General features: G+C 34.1%; 1 protein-coding gene across 1 annotated transcript in view; it reads right to left on the bottom strand.

The window, feature by feature from the left end:
* LOC111059332 (nose resistant to fluoxetine protein 6) overlaps nucleotides 1-20,096 on the bottom strand; it is a 43,978-nt gene extending 23,882 nt beyond the window's left edge. Inside the window, exons 1-3 of the mRNA XM_039439424.1 lie at nucleotides 19,883-20,096; nucleotides 13,895-13,987; nucleotides 1,254-1,836 (exon numbers count right to left, since the gene is read on the bottom strand). Coding sequence (XP_039295358.1) covers nucleotides 1,254-1,794 — 541 coding nt within the window. The 5' untranslated portion in view covers nucleotides 1,795-1,836; nucleotides 13,895-13,987; nucleotides 19,883-20,096. The remainder of the gene's footprint in view (nucleotides 1-1,253; nucleotides 1,837-13,894; nucleotides 13,988-19,882) is intronic.
* Nucleotides 20,097-23,575: the final 3,479 nt, after the last annotated feature.

Genomic DNA, 23,575 nt, shown 5'->3' with positions numbered 1-23,575 from the left:
AACAAATAAGGTGGAGTCTCGAGAGGAGACGAAGATGGCTGAAGAGAGAAAGAATTATTAACTGAAGTAGGAGGAGGAGGAGATAAAGTAAATGATTAAGGTGAAAAAGGTGGAGAAAAAGATAGGAAAATAGGAGGAAGGAAAAGGTAAGTGAAAGCCAGAAGGGGAGGATTTGGGAGAAAATAATCAAGAAAGAGCAACTGAAAGTCAAAAGGAAAAGAAAAAATGCAGTTTGCAAGCAGAATGAAACTGATGGCTACTAAGAAGTAAGTCATTGAGTGAGTAAGTAACACTGTATGAGTAACTTTGAGTAGTTAAGAGAATAAAAGGGTGTTGACTGTTGGTAAAAACAAGTATTTTCTTCCAATTAGGGTACCAAGGTCAGTAGAAAGACTTTCTACTCTAATAAAGACTTGATAGACTCATAGACTTCAATAAAGATCGAAGAAAGACTCATAGACCTTGTGGAGTACAAAATAATGTATCATGAACTGAATATTGACAGTTACCTCATTGACAGTTTTTAACCTCACTATAGTCCGAACAAATTCACTTCAGACTTGGAGGAATATGCAGGGCAGAGAAATGGAGGGGGATCAGCCAATCACAGTGATTGATAGAGTAATAGGTGGAAGCGCAGTTGCCAATTTGTCAGTTGACTGACCGCTTTCAGACAGGAAACTTCGCATGTATAGCATGAGCACATGAACAGTCACTAGAAGTTGGAGATCGCTGGCCGCTTCAATATGGCAACATCGCGCTTCTGTATCCCTCCCGCTGTAAGCTGCTTTCTCTGCTGCGCATGTCCATCCCAGGTCGGGAGTAAATTTGCACGGATTATAGTCTTTTAATCTACAAAGATAACAGCTGTAACTTACTAAGAGTGGGTAGGTTTGTGATTTTGTATTCAAATTTATAAAATAAGTAAAATATTTCTTAATTTTTTTATTCATTGTGATACATTCTGTGATTTATTTGAAGAATATGTCAACCTTCAAAATTCAAAATCTTGAAATAATTATTCTGGACAAAAATCAAGTGACGAAGCAGTGTGTGATATCATAACCTCAACTTTGGACACATAACTTTTATCAAAATTTATGGAGAGAAATAGTACAGGCTCAGCCTAGTTTTTCATCAATGTCATAATTATATTATGATGTAGTATTTTGTACAATAGATAAATAAATAAATTTTAATTAAATTTATTTAATTTTAAAAGATAATTCAATAATACAAATGTTAATACTCACTATGCATGGCCCACAGAGTGTAGTTCTGTAGACTCTTCCTGTATAGCTGGCTATGGAGACTGCACCTCATGTTCTTCTTCGGTGAGGGAGCAAATGCCCACAACGCCTCACCGAGCTCATCAGAGATCCATCCTCTCAGCGCTATATCGTTCCTCAGGAACTCAGGGGTGGACTGAGGCGAACCATCCGCCCTTGCTGCGACAGGATACTTCCTCCCGGGCACTCTGAAGATGTTGGACGGTTTCGCTGTGGTCGGGGATGTCTCTGAGGTACTACTTCCGGTCTCCGATGCACTACTTCCGGTCTCCGAGCCACTACTTCCGGATTCACTACTTTCGGTATCCGGTGAGGATTCGTCATTGTTCTTGAACGTCCTGTTGAGTGTCTCCAAGAGGATCTCGGCCACCTCGCTCTCTGGTGTCACGGTTGAGAATGTCTCCACAGTTGTGGTTTCGGCATCTTGTGAGAGAGCCAATTGGATGCCAGAGACGAGGAGGATTAGAGTGAGAGAGCGAAGCAGTTTTGAGGTTAGCTGCAGCATTTTGGAGCCGATTTGGTATCAGTGGTTGTGAAGATGCCTCACCTGGAAAAATGAACAGAATTTCAGATAGAGAAATTCAATAACAATTATTAAAAACAAAGTATTTTCAAAATCTTTGACAATAATTCCCAATCATTAGATCACTTAATTCATCGCCTCACCTGGAAAAATGAACAGAATTTCAGATAGAGAAATTCAATATCAATTATCATAAACAAAGTATTGTCAAAATTTTTGACAATAATCTCCTAATTCATTAGATCACCTAATTCATCGCCACACCTAAAAAAATGAACAGAATTTCTGATAGAGAAATTCAATATCAATTTTTATAAACAAAATATTTTCAAAATTATTGACAATAATTTCCCAATTCATTAGATCACCCAATTCATCGCCTCACCTGGAAAAATGAACAGAATTTCAGATAGAGAAATTCAATATCAACTATTATAAACAAAGTACCCATTTTCAAAATTTTTGACAATAATTTCCTAATTCATTAGATCGTTTTCTTGCTGGGGATGATGCCCACATGAGTTTTAGACTTGTGCTTGAGTGATGAAATGGATGATGAAGAGAGATGAGGCAACCTAAAGCTTCAGGGCTATAATTTACTGGAAGTGATTTTTGAACTCATGTTATTTAGAGGAGTTCGACTCTTGAAGTGGTCTTTCTCACAACGGGGGTAGCAGGTGCATTGAGCTTATTTTATTTTATTGATAAATTATCGTAGATATCATTTATCTCATAATAATAATAATAATAATAATAATAATAATAATAATAATAAAATGGAATAAATGGGTTATCAACGCGATCATGAAATCAAGCGATTTGCTAGGGGATAAGCACAATAATATTGGATTCAATTTTTATTATTAAAAAGATGAAGGAATGAAGTAATCAATAATATTATATAATTCATTAGATACTTTAAACTGAGGATGATGCCCTAGACACATTAGATACTTTTCTCTGAGGATGAAGCTCACATGAGTTCTAGGCTTGTGCATGAGTGATGGGACGGATGATGAAGAGAAATGAGTGGACCTACAGCTTTAGGTGGGTTCCCAATTTAAACTCATGAATTATATTTAGAGGAGTTCAACTCTTGAAGTGGTCACCCTTATACAACGGGAGAAGCAGACGCATGGGTCTTATCTTATTGATAGATTATTATAGATATTTATTTCATAATAAATGAAGAGGAATGAATGGGATTATCAACGCGATCAAGAAACCCACCGATCTTCTATAGTGCGGTCCACGTTATAATGGCAGTGTTTGATTAGCAATGGTATTGCTATCCTGTCTATCATTCAACAAAGCGGATAGCGTTATCTCTTTCTCGCTTTTCTCTGTATCCAGATCGTCTTTTAACAATGTAGAATTAATAATTAATTAACAAAATATTCCATCTTAATTATTAAAATTCATTATGACGTAATTGAAAATTTTAATTTCTTGCTTAATAAAATATTATTGATTATTTTAAACGAGAATGAACCGTTAATATTACATCAATAGACCTGTATCAGCTACCATTTATAGAAGGCATTGACAAGACAGAGGATCGGCATTGTTTCTTCCCTATCTTTCTCCACTGCCATTTTAACGTGGACCGCACTGTGAGGGATAAGCACAAAAATAATGGATTGAATTTTCATTATTATTCATAAAAATTACATTAATTACAATAGATGAATGAAATATAGAATGTAATCCAATGAAAATAGACTCACAATACTGGGGAGTGTGGATTTTCATGTTCAATTTTCATATAAAAATAAGGATAGGTCTACATAAAGTTAAGATGAATTCGTAGATGGATTTCAAAATAGACCGGGTTGGATAAAACTTGAAAGGCCGATTTAGTTTAACTAATTGTTCATGCAATGCATGTCTCTTACACGAGTAATAAAGATGACACGAATAGAAATGAATGAATGAATTAAAAACAAAAAATACACAATACCCAATTCAAATTTGAATAGATTTAGTAGCCTACCATAATTAAGGACAACTAATGATCGAATGTGGAGTAAGCATAGACTGAATAAACAATCCTTTTATTCAGTATATAGAATTAGTAGAGCCTAATATCATAAACAATATATAACAATCAAGCATGTAATATCATAAACAATATATTCCAATCAAGCATGATTGTCATATTTTATTTTATTGTCATTCCACGTAATAAGAATTAAGTTTCTTTTTTCGGTCCTTTTTCAAAATTATCATGTGAATCTTCTCTATTTAAGTGATAATAATGTGAAAATATTTGTTCTATTTTTGGTTTTGAAGAATCTAAATTTGAAAATCTACTTTGTGAACATATTAAAGGATTGAAAATTTTGTGAAGTGAAGAACTATACAAGCCTTAACCTATTTCGGACTATGTGTAACCCTATCTAAATTTGGGAGAGAAATAGCTCAAGGTTATCTTATTTTTTCTCTCCCTATCATTTTAATGATGAACTTATTGTATGAATGAATGAAGAATGAAAATAAAAATAACAGGAATGAAATAAAATAAATGAAAATGTAATATCATAAACAATATACTCTAATCAAGCATGCACAAATTTCATCCAATAACAAACAAGAAAATAAAAATAATTATATAAAATTGTACTGGGCACTGATAAACATAAAAGAATATCACTCCACCTTAAGGAAATCAACCGTAGTTTCACCTGAAACTTAACCTAAAACTTAACCGGTGTTAATCCCATGATAATTATTCATTCATTCATTTATTCATTCCATTGACAATTACAAATTATAATTATAATAGATAAAATATGATTGGGAGAAGACAACAGGCCTTCAAAACTGCCTTCTCCCAAATTTTTACAAATAAAATGTTTCAAAAAGAATAAGGTTAAAATTTCACTTTCACTTTAAAAAGTCCAATTTCCACTTCAAAACTGAGAATTTTGAATCTTGATATTTAAAAACTGATTAATAACAAAAATATTTCACTTAAATCTCTATAAATTGGAAATTTTTGAGTAATTTTGCAAAATTTTGAGCCAGAAAACAAACACAACTTCATTATTCATAATAAATGAATAACCGTGATATCTTTCCTTAGTGACCGTAGTCTCACCTTAAACTTAACCTAAAACTTAGCCGGTGTTAATGCCATGATAAACTTGAATCAAGCACCATTCACGAGCAACTGAAGACGTTTTTTGCTAAACTGGGATTCGAGCAAGTGTACGGTAAACAAGTTTTTTAAAATTACTGGCCTCGCTAAGGAGGAATAAGTGTAATCCAGACCACGATGTTGAGGCACCGGTTTCTGCGCTGAGTGTTACAACTGGTCATTAGTTACTTAAATACATTAGCTCACAACTTTGGTCAACTATTTTAATTGGGTTGTCTAATTTGAGGCAGACATTGAAAACGATATTGATGGAGAACTTGACACTGGTGGAGCAAGTTTCTGTTATAAATTACTTGAAGGGTTTTCTTACTTGTTTGAAGCTTTGTTTTGTTATGTAGTTCTTGCTCTTAATAACTACAATATTATGTAATGATTGAATGACACAGAATTGGGATGACATGTTTTTGTGACGTATTTTTCAGCAGTTTTTACTTTCCTTGCCCTATTACCATAGGTAAGGAAAGTATTGCTTTCCGAAAAAGATTAAGGTACCCCAATTTCTAAATTTCTATACGTTTCAAGGTCCCCTGAATACAAAAAAGTGGTTTTTGGGTATTGGTCTGTATGTGTTTGTGTGTTTGTATGAGTGTATGTGTGTCTGTGTACACGATATCTCATCTCCCAATTAACGGAATGACTTGAAATTTGGAACTTAAGGTCCTTACGTTATAAGGATCAAACACGAACAATTTCGATCAAATACTAACAATCCATGATGGCGGCGAAAATGTAGTAAAAAAACAGGGTTTTTCGCGATTTTCTTAAAAACGGCTCCAACGATTTTGATCAAATTTATACCTAAAATAGTCATTGATACGCTTCATCAACTGCCACAAGCCCCATATCTGTAAAAATTTCAGGAGTTCCGCCTCATCTATGCAAAGTTTGATTTTAGATTCCCAATTATCAGGTTTCAAATACAATAAATTTTAACAGAAAATTCCAAGTGAAAAAGATTAAGAATGAAAATCACTACAATTATTTTTAAGTAACATTTTCATCTCAAATTGAAAATAAGCTCGAAATTCGACAAAATGTGATTATTCAATTGCAAACTGTTGGCAACTGTTGATTCTATTAAATCATTCACTATGAAAAGATAGCAGACTTCATGTGTCTCCAGCATTATTGTCCTGTCACTAGCTGGCTCAGATAGTAGACTTGAGATGCGAGTGAACACTAGCGTCAGGTGATCAATTTTCATAACGGCAAGGAAAGTTGTGTGAGTGCGTCACACCAGATTTTTGAAATTAGTAATGAGCACACTATAACAACTATCTCAATAATCCTCTATTTAGAGTTACAAAAAATACTGAACAATAGAAGACAGGACTACCCTATTCAAAATACCCTCCAAGAACGAAATAGAAATAAGAGAGTTGACAATATTATTCGTCAAAAAACGATATCAACAAAGATCTCAGTGAAAATAGATAAAAACAATGTTAGCCTATCATTTTTGTTCATGTATTTATATTTTTATTGCATAAATACATACATGGAGACAACAGTAGGTTTAACCCTTATATGTCTCCTTGAAACATTACAGCATTCTTCATTCAAAAATTAGATTAAAAATAAATAACAAGCTAAGAATAAAACAAAAGTAAAATATAATGAAAACAGGATAAATTAAATAACAAAAAAGCGTCATAACAATAGAAATATGGGTTTTTTATAAAAAAATCCTATCCTGTATTTATTGCTGAAACTACTTTCCAAGAAGCTACTCTTCTAAACTTCTTTGTTGCTCTTATTGTAAAATTTCTCAAAGGAAGAAAAATGAATAACCCTTCTAGAACTTAGAATTTTATTGAGAAAATATAAACGGACACTTTCACAAAAACGATTTTATCTCATCGATATGATTGATGTTCAATTACTAGCATGTATATAATATGTTGGTTATCCTTCTACATGATAACTTAACTTTGCATGTTCAAGAAAGCTGTTATCATCTAACTCATTGATATTAAGACAAAAATAGAGAGATACGACAGAAGGAGAAGGAATGTAGATGGTGAGGAGAAGAGGAAAAGTCTTCTCTATCTACCTTGCTGAAGAAGGAGAAGACGGAAAAGGAGAAGGAGAAGTAGAAAAAGAAGGAGCAGAACGAGAAGAAGGAGAAGAAGGAGCAGAAGGAGCAGAAGGAGCAGAAGCAGAAGAAGACAAAAGAAGAAGGAGTAGACGAAATGAAGAGAGTGGATCTAGTAACTGGTAAGTCGGCCCCTCTCCAAAATTAAAAATATTCTCAAAATTATTATTTTCTCTCACATTTTGAAAAAAAACATGATCATGCATATTCTCTCATCCAGCTACCTTGTTAAACTATTGCCATGTATGCAGAGCATGAGTAACATGTAGGCCTATTGTTTATATGTCCATTAGAACTAAAGTTTACCTGAAGATTATTCACCATTTACGTAAAACGCTAAACCACGATTACCGTACTTATTGAATTTTGATGAATGGTCTCATTCATTATAATGTGTTTATTTCGGGTTTAACGAACAGCTGATCTTCCTCCGTTTAAACCGAGATTGTGCATACAAGAACCTAAAAAAGCTGTTATCCTCTAACTCTCCAACATATTAGTAAAGGATAAAAATATTACTCGACCTCTTATAACTTTATTAAATAAAAATGTCACTCCGCGTTTCTTCGACTAGATTATTACCAGACAAAAACTTACTAATCCACAGAACTTTGAGTATTTCAACCTTGTTGATCCATTAAAAAATGAACAACTTATGAAGTAGTAAAATGTCATTCAAATTCTATTTGATTGGATCATCGACAATTCAATGAATGTATTAAATTCAATTGCCACTCCTCGGTTTAGATTATTGACAGGCAGAAACTAATCAACAAAACTTTGAAAATCTTGACCTTGTTGTTCCATTAATAGATGAACAACTTATGAAGTAGTAAAATGGCATTAATTTTATTTAATTGGATCATCGACAATTCAATGAATTTATTAAATAAAAATGCCACTCCGCGTTCCATCAATTATTAGATTATTGACAGACTATACTAATCTACAAAACTTCAGAATTTCAACCTTGTTGATCCATTAATAGAAGAACAACTTATGAAGTAGTAAAATGTCATTAATTTTTATTTAATTGGTTTATTGACAGTCCACTCTAATGAATCAACAAAAACTTGAAGGTTATCAACCTTGTCGAGAAGATGTTAAACTGGGATTCAATTTTTGACAGTAAGCATTTGTTGAATAGGATATTTTCAGCATTGATATTGAAGAAGGAAGCTATAGCAATCAAATACTGTCATAATAGCATGAACCTCACTATAGAACAAGAACAAGTAACAACCACAACATGATACAGTATCAACACAATATGATACAGTATCACCACAAATGACATCATGGCATGATCTTAATTTGATAAACAGAACCATGATTTTTTGTTACATTCGCTATCTGATTTGTCGAATGACATATAAGGATATCAACACCAATATTGTAATCAAATACTGCCATTATAACGTGGACCTCACTATATAGCTTCCGTGACCTATCACACTATAGTCTTGGCCTAAGCCTCCAAAAACTGGACAACTATTCGGGTCTTAACTTAACGACCTTGACAGATACTAGAGAGTTTTGAGCTGCTCATTCTTAGTCTATACTTACAAAACTTGACTTACAACAAGTTAACTATCCTCTCCTCCTTTATCATCTTCACTCTATCCTTTTCTTCTTTATCTTCTGCTCCTTTATCCTCACCTATTCTATCCTCTTCTGCTCTATCCTCCTCTCTTCCATCCTCTTCCCTCTATCCTCTTCTCCTTTATCGTCTTCTCCTCTATCCTCTTCTCCTTTATCCTCTATTCCTTTATTATTCTTGTATCTTCTCCTCCTCTATTTCCTTTATCCTCTTCTCTTCTATCCTCTTCCCTCTATCCTCTTCTCCTTTATCTTCTTCTCCTTCATCATTTGGTAGAGAGTTAGTGGGGAGGATATTTTTAATATTCTTTCCGAAGAATGGACATTGATATGTCCAAAGCTCCGCCAATTTATGTAGATGCATAACAATATGGATTATTATTATCTATAGTTATCATATTACAAATTGCTTTTTCATATCATATACAGTTAAATAATTATTTTCTTAGTCTATATTATGTAAATTCATCTATAATTTTGCTGTATTGTAAGCTATTGTATATAAGTGTATAAGCCAGTATATATTGTAATCTACATAAATAAAGTACTCAATCAATCAATCAATCAATCCTCTCCTCCTTTATCCTCTTCCCTCTATCCTCTTCTCCTTTATCCTCTATTCCTTTATTATTCTTGTATCTTCTTCTCCCTATTTTCTTTATCCTCTTCCCTCTATCCTCTTCTCCTTTATCTTCTTCTCCTTCACCATCTTTTCCCCTATTCTTCTCTCCTCTTCTTCTTCTTCTCACTCTATACATACATAACTAGACTTACAACAACCAAAGATCCTCTTCTACAGTAAAACTTACGCATGCAAATCGACACGCATGCGCTATAGGTAGTATATTTGGCTTAGACTCACTCCCAACTACAGTGGCAACATTACTATAGTTAGGTTCACGCTATTATGGCACTAGAGAAGAAAACGTAAATTGTTGCTGATGCTCTGTCTTGCAACTGCCTTCAACAGAGGAAAGCTGATCCCCTAATATCTGAAGTTATATTAACTGTTGAAAATAATAATTCATATCTATATTTATGCATTTAGGCTCAACTCACACTTACGTGGCTCATGTCGAGAAGAGACTCGACTCTAGTGGAGAGCATGTGTTTACAAATGGTTACACTCAGACCAGTCAATTCTAGCATAGAGAAACAATAGCGTAAGTGGATATCCCATGGTATAGGGCGTTTATGTCGCAACTTTTACTGTTATCTCAAGCCGATTACTGTCGATTATTGTCGATTTTCACTATTTTGACCGGGTAAGAAAAGAGTGTATGAACGGCACAATATGAGAGACTACCAGCGTCATAAAGCTTCACAGGAAAGAACTACGGGGACTATCAGCTTGAGATAACAGTAAAAGTTGCGACATAAACGACCTATACCATGGGATATCTACTTATGCTTCTCTATGATTCTAGTCTCCGCGACGTCACCATTTGAAAACACATGCTCGCGACTAGAGTCGACTCTCTTCTCGACCTGAGTCGTGTAAGTATGAGCCATAGAGTATATGGTTTCCAATGATTAGATAATAAAAATTACATATTTCGTTAGCTAATTATTTTTTTTTATTGTTGAGGAAATATCTGGCAACATTGCGGAGCTAGAAAAGAGCGATCCTATCTGCTTTGTGGAATGATAGACAAGGATAACAACACCAATGTAAATCAAATACTGCTATTATAACGTGGACCTCACTATAGAACAAGAACAACCACAACATGATACAGAATCAACAAAACATGATACAGTATCACTACACATGATACAGTAGTGAACCAATATGATACAGTATCATCTCAACTCGATTCCTATCACCATGATTTGATGCATTCGCTATCTGCTTTGTCAAATGATAGACATAACGATAGCTACACCAATGTTAATCAAATACTGTCAACCTAACATGGACCTCACTATAGAACAAGAACAACCACACATGATACAGAATCAACAAAACATGATACAGTATCACCCCACATGATACAGTATAATTCCAACTTGATACACATCACCATGACTTGATACATTCGCTATCTGCTTTGTCAAATGATAGACATAACGATAGCTACACCAATGTTAATCAAATACTGTCAACCTAACATGGACCTCACTATAGAACAAGAACAACCACACATGATACAGAATCAACAAAACATGATACAGTATCACCACACATGATACAGTATAATTCCAACTTGATACACATCACCATGACTTGATACATTCGCTATCTGCTTTGTCGAATTATAGACCAGGATAGCAGCACCAATGTAAATGAAATACTGCCATTATAACGTGGACCTCACTATAGAACAAGAACAACCACACATGATACAGAATCAACAAAACATGATACAGTATCACCACACATGATACAGTATAATTTCAACTTGATACACATCACCATGACTTGATACATTCGCTATCTGCTTTGTCGATTGATAGATAAATAAATAAATAAATAAATAAATAGATTTTATTGTCGTAGACCAATATAGGTAATTGACAAGTCATGGTAATACAATTACGAAATAAAAGTCAAAGCAATAGTTTAAAGTCACAAAGTAGAATTACATCAAGTAGAATCGAAAAACTCTGTCAAACAATAGAAAGGTCTCAAAACCAGCCACTCAAAAAGTAATTTTTTAAAAATAACAATATTTTCACAACATTTGATATCCAATGGCAACTTATTGTACATTCTCAAGCCTATGCTGTCATAGTGTTTCATGCTTATGACAAGACGTTGATATGGAATATCAATGTGGTCTTTTTTCCTGGTGTCATAAGCATGAATATTGGATCTTTTATTCAAGCTATGGAGATTCTTTCTAGTGTGCATGATTACTTGAAATATATAGAGATTTATGACAGTCAATATTTTTGTTTTTTTGAAAAGAGGTCGACAGTGATCTAGATACCCTGCACCTGTCAATATTCTGATAGCCTTTTTCTGCAAAAGCAAGACCTTATTGATGTGGCAGCTGTTTCCATATACTAAAATTCCGTATGCAATTATGCTTTGAAAAAAAGCAAAATATGAGCTTCTGAGGTATTTTTCCGGTACAAGATTCTTCAACTGCCTTAACAAAAAGATAACCCTAGATAACCTAGCAGAAACGACCAGGATAGCAGCACCAATGTTAATCAAATACTGTCAACCTAACATGGACCTCACTATAGAACAAGAACAACCACACATGATACAGAATCAACAAAACATGATACAGTATCACCACACATGATACAGTATAATTTCATCTTGATACACATCACCATGACTTGATACATTCGCTATCTGCTTTGTCAAATGATAGACAAAATGATAGCAGCACCGGTGCTAATTAAATACTGCCATTATAACGTGGACCTCACTATACATAAATAACTACAATAATTCTAATTCAATCAATGCTGACAGATTTAAGTGAATCTCAGTCTAATAACTACAGTAGCAACATTCCCGATTAACAAAACCAAAGCTTCCTCATTCAATTAATTCTGACAGTATGAAGTGAGTTCTTTGTCTTCAGCAGTTGAAGATTGCATGGTGTGTGTGTGTAACCTGTTCCGAGCTGAGTAGACTTGTTTTTCTAGATAGTCTTTAACACCGGTAGGACCTTGACAAGTTAGCAACTGTTGTCCAAAAAACAAATCTATTTCCTGCGTCTAATACTTTCCTATTTTTAACGATCTACGATTTTGGAGCCGATCTTCTATTGTAGTTGTTCGGAAATAGATTTTTCATTTGCAAATGAAACGGAGAAGAGACTTGAAATTCACATTCTTTATTGATTCAATAAGTACTCGTACATCATCCAATTTACTATTTTGGAGTCAATGTTCTATTGTAGTTGTTCGCAAATTTTTGATTCGCAAGTGAAATGGGAAAGAGACTTGAAATTTACATTCTTCATTGATCCATACAATAAGTACATCATCAAAATGATAGGGAGAGGAAAAATAAGGTAACCTTGTGCTATTCCTCTCCCAAATTTTGATAAGGTTACACCATAGCATAGAGAAACGATAGCATAAGTAGATATCCCATGATATAGGGCGGTTATGTCGCAACTTTTACTGTTATCTCAAGCCGCTAGCTCATGTAATTCTTTCCCGTGAAGCTGTGTGACACTGGTAGTCTCTCATATTGTGCCGTTCATACACTCTCACCCCAACAAAACAGTAAAATTCGACAATAATCAACAGTAATCGGTTTGAGATAACATTAATATTTGCGACATAAACGCCCTATACCATGGGATATCTACTTATGCTATTGTTTCTCTATGGTTACACATAGTCCGAAATAAGTTAAGTCTTGTAGTTGTTCACTTCACGAAAATTTTCAGTCATTAATTATTTTCACAAAGTAGATTTCTAAATTTTGATTTTGTTGTTACATTAGAATCTAATAGGCTTTGTAGGATAGGTGTTAATTATTATGAAACAATCTTTATAAATAATTAATTGACAACTATGTGACGACTGTGCTCAGTGTTGTCAAATCGCATCTATTCAGTCTTCTGGGACTGTATGAAAAGATTGAAATTTCGCACAATTTGGCAACACAGATATCTTCTTCAAGTCTCAACTTATTCTATACGAACTTCATAAAGCTATGACTATTTAAACAAACTTGACTAGTACCATAGAGAAACAATAGCATAAGTAGATATCCCATGGTGTAGGGCGTTTATGTCGCAACTTTTACTGTTATTTCAAGCCGATAATCCACGTAGTTCTTTCCCATGAAGCTTTATGACGCTGGTAGTCTCTCATATTGTGCCGTTCATACACTCTTACCCGGTCAGAACGGTAAAAATCGACAGTAATCGGCTTGAGATAACAGAAAAAGTTGCGACATAAACGCCCTATACCATGGGATATCTACTTACGCTATTGTTTCTCTATGCTAGTACTGTGGAGATTTGCTATTAGGCTAACCACGCAAGCATAATCTTGAAGTTTTGTGTTTATTCATCACTGTTTCTTTATGGGACTCCTTCAATAACTGAATTAGAAATAACATAAAATCATCGAGAAATTGAATAAAAATCGAGAACTCTTTCCATATAACAATTCACAGCAGGTCATGCTTTGAAAGTTTGTATAGTGTGTATTTAAATTATTTTTACATCTCTATGAAAAAAATTCTACCATAAATTAATTATATTCGTCAATTCATCACAGTTCATTATTTTTAGATTACTCACGTTTGGTACATGAAATGGAAGATTTATAGGATATTTCCTTCCTCTTCGTTATATCTGAGAGATCATCTGGATACCCTTCGGTGACAGACGATCCTGTAAAAATAATAAAATAGATAAATAAATAATACCATCAATTACAGATACAATAAATAATTATAAACACAATGAATCATAAATACAATAAATAATTTGAGGGATGTCTCATGATGCATAATTCCAAGTTGATCCTTCAGTTCAACTATCACCACATATAATACAGTATCAACACACTTTGATACAGTATCATCTCAACTTGATACACAACACAAAAATTAGATACAAACATTGAATGAATTCTACAAACCATGGGATATCTTCTTATGCTATCTTTTCTCTATAGTTCAACACTCCCGAAAATATGTATGATTTATGTTATTGCTGGCTCGGAATTTTGAAAAGATTCAATATATATTTACATAATATGTAACCTATTTTTGTAACTTGCAATAGATTCAATATTCATTTACATAATATGTAACCTATTTTTGTAACTTGCAATAGATTAAATATTCATTCACATAATATGTAACCTATTTTTGTAACTTGCAATAGATTCAATATTCATTTACATAATATGTAACCTATTTTTGTAACTTGCAATTATTATAATGTATAGTCAATGAGATGTATGTCAATTTGAGTATGATACTATTAATCACAAACCAACCAATAAGAGAGCAGTATTTGGTCGTTATGGCAGCGCGGTCGAAGTAAGAATTCAACCAATCACAAGCCAACTAATGAGAGAGTGACGATTACGTCATCATGACATCAGCCAATGAGAGTTGAGTAGAAGAGAATTCTAACAAACACAGGTTAACCAATAAAAAAGCAGCAATTTTGTCATCATAGAGTCTGCCAATCGGAGTTTAGTGGAAGAGAATATTATAATGAACTAGAAGGTGCTCGCTCCATAAGGGTCTAATTGAAAAATTGACCTACTGGAATCTTGAAGAATTTAGGATAGGTCTATAAATATCCTCCGTAAATTAAGAATCTATATGCAAAATTTCAAGTTAATCAGTTGAGTAGTTCAGACGTAATGATGCTTCAAACATTTATTTCCTATCCCGTGTATAAGCCAATTCTTTCGTTCATTATAATTACTAGCCGTCAGGCTCGCTTCGATCGCCATATCCGTCCAGCCAGGGGGCTCCGCCCCCTGGACCCCCGACTGGATCATCCAGAAATGGTATCAGCGGGCTCGCTATGCTCGGCTGCATTTTTCATTTGAGCATACTTCATTCCATCATAAAGTCAAAGCTGAGAAAATGCTAAAAAACGCTGGAAAAACGCAGATTTTGGGCGTATCTTCGACGTTATTGCGAATTCCTTCCAACACAACATTATTACACCGTAGTTCAGCTTCTGTACTAAATTTGAACATTTTCTGTTCATGTGTTCTCGATAAAGCTGAGAAAACGCTGGGAAAACGCAGATTTTGGGCGTATCTTCAACGTTATTGCAAATTCCTTCCAACACAACATTATTACACCGTAGCTTAGCTTCTGTACTGAATTTGAACATTTTCTGTTCATTTGTTCTCGATAAAGCTAAGAAAACGCTGGAAAAACGCAGATTTTTGGCGTATCTTTGGAAATTTTTCCAAATCCGTTCTTAGTGCGTCTCTAAAGGACATACTACCTACCAACTGAACATACCTACCAAATTTGAACGTTTTTGGTCCAGTAGATTTTTAGTTCTGCGAGTGAGTGAGTGAGTGAGTCAGTCAGTCAGTGAGTGAGTTATCATTTCGCTTTTATATATAGACGAATAAAAGAAATAAATATAGATAACAAACTAGTCAGCAAGCTTTTCCACCCAATATCAATTCCCACCGCAAAAATCGTAATTATCATAAGTAACCAGCAAAATCGTCAGTAATTATAGCTACTTGAGTAATAAGTAACCATGAATTTTAATTCATTTCAATGTATCTCAAACACAGTGCAATTCAATGAATCAAGTTCATAATCATGGCTGATTTTTTTCGATTAGGAATGTTTTCAAATACATGATACTTAGTTACAGGCTACGAGTGTATTACATATTACATTTACTTCAATGACCTCTTTCAATTTGGCCTCGTTTTTTTATGTCACTTGCTTGACTTTCCTTAGTATCGTTTACCGGAACAAGCAAATCTGCGTATGTGGTTTGTAATAATTATTTGAAAGATCTGATTATTTCAAATCAATACTGGTTTGATTTATGCTGTTGATTCAGATCTGCCTCAAATGTCCCTTGGATTACTGCTTAGAGAGTGAAGAAAAGCTATATTTCTGTGTTTATCATGGGTGTTAAAAAAATGCAGCTATAGATTTTAATTGGACAACCGATGACCTTTTTGTTTTTTATGGGGGTGCTTAACTTTGGGGGTTGTCGCTTAATTTTGGGGGTGCGTCATTAGACTTGGGGATGAACCTGAAATATCGAAATAAAATATTATTCAGTAGAGTAATTGAATAGGCTTGATTGACTGGAGAGAGAGAGAGAGTAAGAGACAAGGAGAGAGAGAAAGAAAGATAATTAGCCTACTTTTTTGTCATCTCTGTTACTCGAATAAGTCTGTAGTAATAATATTGAATACGTCGATTTTTGAGACTTGTTACTTGATATCAATTCAGTGATTATTATTGAATGATGCAATAGCTTTTTCGTATACAATTTTTTTACCAAACTATAGCTTATATCATCCATTATTCATATTTATAGATGCTCATGTGATATGGGTTTCAATTGAAAAACAATGATACCGTAATCAAAGTATTACATATTTCAGGCAGATGATGTTATGTGACAACTGACAATATGATATCTTGTTCATGTAAGGTGTCTATTAAGATAAGTATTTTTTTTGAGCATTATAAGAAATATTATGTTTTCATGTGTTAAGTTTTTGTCATCTATTCTTCAGGGCTGGATTATCCAATAAGGGGCGCAAGACCTGAGATTGATTTGCCTTTATTAAGGGCGGAATCAGGACTCCAGGTCCTCTCTGTCGCACAACACTAGAAGGAGAGAGAGGGAGAGTGAGTGTAAGAGATGGTGAGGGAGAAGGAGAAAGAGAAAAAGTGAGAGAGCCCCACTAGAAAGGAAAATGACAACATATTCAACATAGTATGGAGTTTTTTTAAATTGAGGTAGAAATTATATAGAAAAAATTGGTAAAATGCTTAAGAAACTAAAAAATCGTGTGTGGCGCACTCACACAACTTTCCTTGCCGTTATGATAATTGATCACCTGACGCTTGTGTGCACGCGCATCACAAGTCTACTCATAAACAAAGATCTGAGCCAGCTGGTGACAGGACAATAACGCTGGAGACATACTAGGTCTGCTATCTCTTCATAGTGAATTATTTAATAGAATCAACAGTTGCCAACAGTTTGCAATTGAAATAATAACATTTTCTGGAATTTCGTGCTTATTTTCAATTTTAGGTGAAAATGTTACTGAACATTAATAGTAGAGATTTTCATGCTTAATCTTTTCCACTCAAAATTTTTCGTTTAAAATTTATCTTAAGCCTGATAATTGGGAATCTAAAATCAAACTTTGCGTAGATGAGGTGGAGCTCCTGAAATTTTTACAGATATGGGACTTGTGGCAGTTGATAGAGCTTATCATTGACTATTTTCGGTATAAATTTGATCAAAATCGTTGGAGCCGTTTTCGAGGAAATCGCGAAAAACCCTGTTTTTGACAACATTTTCGCCATTTTAGCCGCATTCTTGAATTGCATTTGATCGAAATTGTTCGTGTCGGATCCTTATACTGTAAGGACCTTAAGTTCCAAATTTCAAGTCATTCCGTTAATTGGGAGATGAGATATCGTGCACACAAACACACACACACACACACACACAACACACACACACACACACACACACACACACACACACACACACACACACACACACACACACACACACATACAGACCAATACCCAAAAACCACTTTTTTGGACTCAGGGGACCTTGAAACGTATAGAAATTGGGGTACCTTAATTTTTTTCGGAAAGCAATACATTCCTTACCTATAAGAATGATAGGTAATAGGGCAAGGTAAGTAAAAGACAAATGTAAATTTTAATAAATCTTTTATAATTTAAAAACCAAACTCACAAAAACCAATTCACACAAAATAATCACAAATCACAGAGATTCAATAAGAATTGGTTTTTAAATTATATAGGATTTATTGAAATTTACATTTGTCTTTTGATTTTGTATTTTGGCGGAATAAATATTCTGTTCTAGAAGTGCACTATTCAATTGTCTCTGCTATTACATTGTTTTAGAATAAAACTGGGTATTTTTTGATGAATCTGAAACTAAGAGTATAACCAGGAAATTTTTGATGATTTGCTCATATGATTGCCAATGAGTTGTTGAAAACTTAATAAATTATTACCAAATTTCAAGTCATTCCGTTATTTGGGAGATGATATATCGTGTACACAGACGCACATACACACACACACACACACACACACACACACACACACACACCACACACACACACACCAACACACACACACCACACACACACATACACACACACACACACACACACACACACACACACACACACACACACACACACACACACACACACACACACACACACACACACACACACACACACACACACACACACACACACACACACACACACACACACACACACACACACACATATATATATATATATATACAGACCAATACCCAAAAACCAGTTTTTTGGACTCAGGGGACCTTGAAACGTATAGAAATTTAGAAATTGGGGTACCTTAATTTTTTTCGGAAAGCAATACTTTCCTTACCTATGGTAATAGGGCAAGGAAAGTAAAAAATAGATTTGAAGGTATAAGTCCCGGTTGCACAAAAGCCTGTTGGATTCTAATTATGATAAAATTTCAGAGAACGGTATTCAGTGAAGAGATCTTTTCTGATTGGTTCTCGTGGCTTCTAATGATGACTGGAATCTAACAGGCTTTTGTGTAACCGATGCTAAGAAATAGAATCATAAACTCATCTATTCAAAAATAATCATGCAACCACTGAAAAATATCCCTTAATCACCTTTAGTAATTATAGTATGATAGTGATCCTCAACAGAAATCAACAAATTGATATTCTATAATATTCAAAGAACTACTAGAACCTTTTTTGTAAAAACTAAACTTCCAATTAGCTATATCAAAATAGTTAAACCATATTCTATCATTCTCTTCAGAGTTTACTTTTCCTGAAACAATCGTGAAAATCATAAGAAAGTTCTCAATTGATTATGTTTATAAATAAATAGATATGAGTAAATGAATAGATATGTCGATTGAGAATAAAAACAAATGTTGAAAGTGTGCTTTCCAATTTTAATGTCCGCTTATCATGTTTAAAATTATTCTAACCAATGTACCTAAAATATATATTTTCATTTTTCATATTATCATTCTCTTCAGAGTTTAGTTTTTCTGAAACAATCATGAAAATCATAAGAAAGTTATTAATTCAGTATGTTTATGAATAAATAAATATGAGTAAATGAATAGATATGTCGATTGAGAATAAAAACAAATGTTGAAAGTGTGCTTTCCAATTTTAATGTCCGCTTATCATGTTTAAAATTATTCTAACCAATGTACCTAAAATATATATTTTCATTTTTCATATTATCATTCTCTTCAGAGTTTACTTTTTCTGAAACAATCGTGAAAATCATAAGAATGTTCTTAATTGAATATGTTTATGAATAAATAGATATGAGTAAATGAATAGATATGTCGATTGAGAATAAAAACAAATGTTGAAAGTGTGCTTTCCAATTTTAATGTCCGCTTATCATGTTTAAAATTATTCTAACCAATGTACCTGAAATATATATGTTATATATTTTAGGTACATTGTCTTCTAATAAACTATAAACAATAATGTCTCACCTACCTCAATATAACAAAATCGCACAAGAATACAAATCCGTGCACTAGTACTGTCACATACAGCAGGTAAAAGAACATACTGGATACATGTTTAGTCAAAACTTTTTCAAAAAAATCAAATCTTGAACCCCCGATTACATAGAACTCGGTTTAATGAAGAATCGCCGACAACTAGTGTGCTGATTCCGGATTAGGTGAACTTGACTGGCGATTAGCATCAACAATCAATAATTGATGCTGGTTAAACTGGAGAGGGGAAAGAGGGGGCGAAGGAGAAGGTGGTGGAGGAAGAGGAGGAGATGAAGGATGAAATAGATGTTTGAAAACATGTACCTGTGGAGCAAGTTTATTTTGTGACGTCAGAGCTGGGTCCGCGACTAACCTCCAGGTTTTCAAGTTGATCCACGGCTAAGTGGCTACAACTTTGTGACGTATATGAATAATAGTTTTTTATGCTATTCAGTACTAGCGGGCCACCCGTGCTTCGCTACAGAAACGATACTAGGTGAACAATGATTGGTACAGAACAACGACGAAAAATCATGTTTAGAAGATCCCAGCTACTGATCAAACTGAAAGCATAGTATAGTGAGATTCAAGTTGTAATAGCTGTACTCATCACTCTACAAAGCACATAGTTCTATCCTTTTCTAGCTCCGCCAGATCGTTTTTCAACAACGTAGAAAAATAATTATTAATTATCGAGGCTGTTTTGGAGCTCCTCGTTAGTTTGTAAGCTCTGCCCTGAAAGTTAGGGGATAAAGTAGCGTTTTCTGCATAAACTTGAATAATTCTTTGTAAGATTTATGCTGAACTATTGCCTTTTGCTTGCAAGAACGAATAACGCTACATAACTAGCACTTGGCGGTAGACTCAGGTGAGACGGTCATACTTGTGGGTCTATAACTTGAAACAAATTGACGATCTGGCCGCACCGATCCCAAAGCGTTTGGTGGGGATGACAAGCTAATCAGCTATGTCAAAATCACTTCCCTCCCACTTGTTTGTGTCTTATGATATGTGCTCAGAGGTTGAAAAATAAAACTCTAGTTTATTGACAAATTTTCATCCCGATTAGAAAATTAGTTTTTGGATTCATAGGAAACACATAAACATTTTTATTAATATGGAATTATGATATATTGATTTATATTTGAACGTGTTTCAATTAAAGATAAAGATCCAGTAGCTACAAACCTGGAAATTATGTGACATGATATGAATTTATTCGTTTTGAAATTAAAAATCCAAGTATCCTTTTTCTGAACTTTGAAGAGTACTCAGATTTAAGATTTCTATGTGGAAACATCATATGTTTTGATATGTTGTGAATGAAAGTTTTTACTTTCCTTGCCCCTATTACCATTGATAGGTAGTCTGTGGTCTGTGTGTGTGTGTGTGTGTGTGTGTGTGTGTGTGTGTGTGTGTGTGTGTGTGTGTGTGTGTGTGTGTGTGTGTGTGTGTGTGTGTGTATGAGTGTATGTGCGTCTGTGTACACGATATCTCATCTCCCAATCAACGGAATGACTTGAAATTTGGAACTCAAGGTCCTTACAATATAAGGATCCGACACGAACAATTTCGATAAAATGCAATTCAAGATGGCGGCTAAAATGGCGAATTTTTTGTCAAAAACAGGGTTTTTCGCGATATTCTCGAAAATGGATCCAACGATTTTGATCAAAAATAGTCATTGATAAGCTATATCAACTGCCACAAGTCCCATATCTGTAAAAATTTCAGGAGCTCCGCCCCCCCCCAAAGTTTGAATTTAGATTTCCAATTATCAGATCTCAGATATAATTTAAACGAAAAATTCCGAGTGGAAAAGATTGAGCATGAAAATCTCTTCAATTAATGTCCATAACATTTTCACCTAAAATTGATAATTAGCTTGAAATTTGAGAAAATGTGATTTTTCAATTGCAGACTGTTGGCAACTGTTGATTCTATTGAATCATTCACTATGAAGAGATAGCAGATCTCGTGTGTATCCAGCGTTATTGTCCTGTCACCAGCTGGCTCAAATCTTTGTTTATAAGTAGACTTGAGATGCGCGGGAACACTAGCGTCAGGTGATCAATTTTCATAACGGCAAGGAAAGTTGTGTGAGTGCGCCACACCAGATTTTTAAAGAAAGGTATGTGGATTTTAAATTTCAAGACGAATATTATGCAATATATTATACGTCATATAATCTCTTGCTTTGTAACTACTGGATCTTCATCTATAGAATATAATTAAAGGAAGAATTGGCTTATACACGTAGGGGATAGGAGATTCACGAATGTCTTATCATCACTTCTCAACTACTGGACTGCTTAACTTGAAATAACTTGAGTAGCCCTCACCAAACAGGTTGATGAATTCTATTCGGAATATATCAACGAGTAGGATAGCCAATCTATCCAGTACGGTAGGCAATCCAATCTTTTAATGAAATATTTCTAGTATAATTCTAACATCCAGACTGAGTGTGACACACGCGATGCGATAAAAGGACCTTCAGTTAATTGGACAGTGTGTGTGTGTGTGTGTGTGTGTAGCAGGTCAGGTTTGGTACACAAAAAGTTGTGGCTGTCCTCTGGCGGAAGGTCGACACTCGACATCGGAAGCTGCAAGCGACTTGAAAAAATCGGATCGAAATATTTCCGCTCTGCTAAAACGTAGCAATGTTTTCCTTGTTTTGACCCCTAACTAGACTACTCTATACGTTTGGGTTGACCCCTATCTTGTCATTGTCACCTCTAGACACATTATTTCGTCAGGTCGAAGAAGAGGAAAAGCAAGATGGAGAAGAAGAAGACAGGAGAAGAAGGAGAAGGAGAAGAAGAAGACAGGAGTAGAAGAAGAAGAAGAATAAGACAGGAGAAGAAGAAGAAGAAGAAGAAGAATCTTAGTAACGTCTTCGACTCTTAGTAAAGAGTCTTTAGTCTAATAGCACAGACAATAATCGTGAATCTATGTTGAATCTTGAATCAGGCTGAATGATTCTTCATTATCTGATATTCCTCATTATCTGTGCAAATAGTATGGAGCTCTGCTAAGTGATTGATCCAAATTATTACTGATTGACTAACATTATAACTTGAAAACACAAAATAGTAAATTTAATACATCAAGTTGATGAAACCCCTATGTATTAATGGCTATCAAATCAATCGCTCCAATGTAGGATGAAATACTAACAGGAAAAATAATTTGAATATCAATTCTATTTTAATTTTACTTAATACAATAAAGCTCAAAATAGAAAAACAATACAAAAGTTAAACTTTAGAGGTGGAAGTTTTTTCTGGCTTTGAGCTATAAACTTCTTTTTTAAGTTCGAACTTCTAAAATTCTCATGATATTTATTTTCAATACATGAACGAATAAATAAATAAGATATGGTAGAGAAAATAAATGATAACAGTGATAAATAAGCTTCTCCATTTTTTTGTGAATGAATAAATAAGAGAAAATTTCAAAAATACTTTTTCAATTTTAAAGCGAATCACCCCCACCTACACTCTGTTCTGCTCCACTTATGAATGAACCTATTTATTTGAGAGATTAACTGTCTTCCATTACTTATATTAAAACTTTCAGCTCATCGCATGCTGATCTTTTCTTTAATATGTTTGACTAAATAGTAAGATTCATGTTATAAATTTAGCACCTGATCAACGTTGGTTTGCTATCCTTGTCTGTCATT

The sequence above is a fragment of the Nilaparvata lugens genome, chromosome 12 (assembly GCF_014356525.2).
Source record: "Nilaparvata lugens isolate BPH chromosome 12, ASM1435652v1, whole genome shotgun sequence".
Classification (NCBI taxonomy): domain Eukaryota; kingdom Metazoa; phylum Arthropoda; class Insecta; order Hemiptera; family Delphacidae; genus Nilaparvata; species Nilaparvata lugens.
This window is presented reverse-complemented; position numbering and strand designations above follow the sequence as displayed.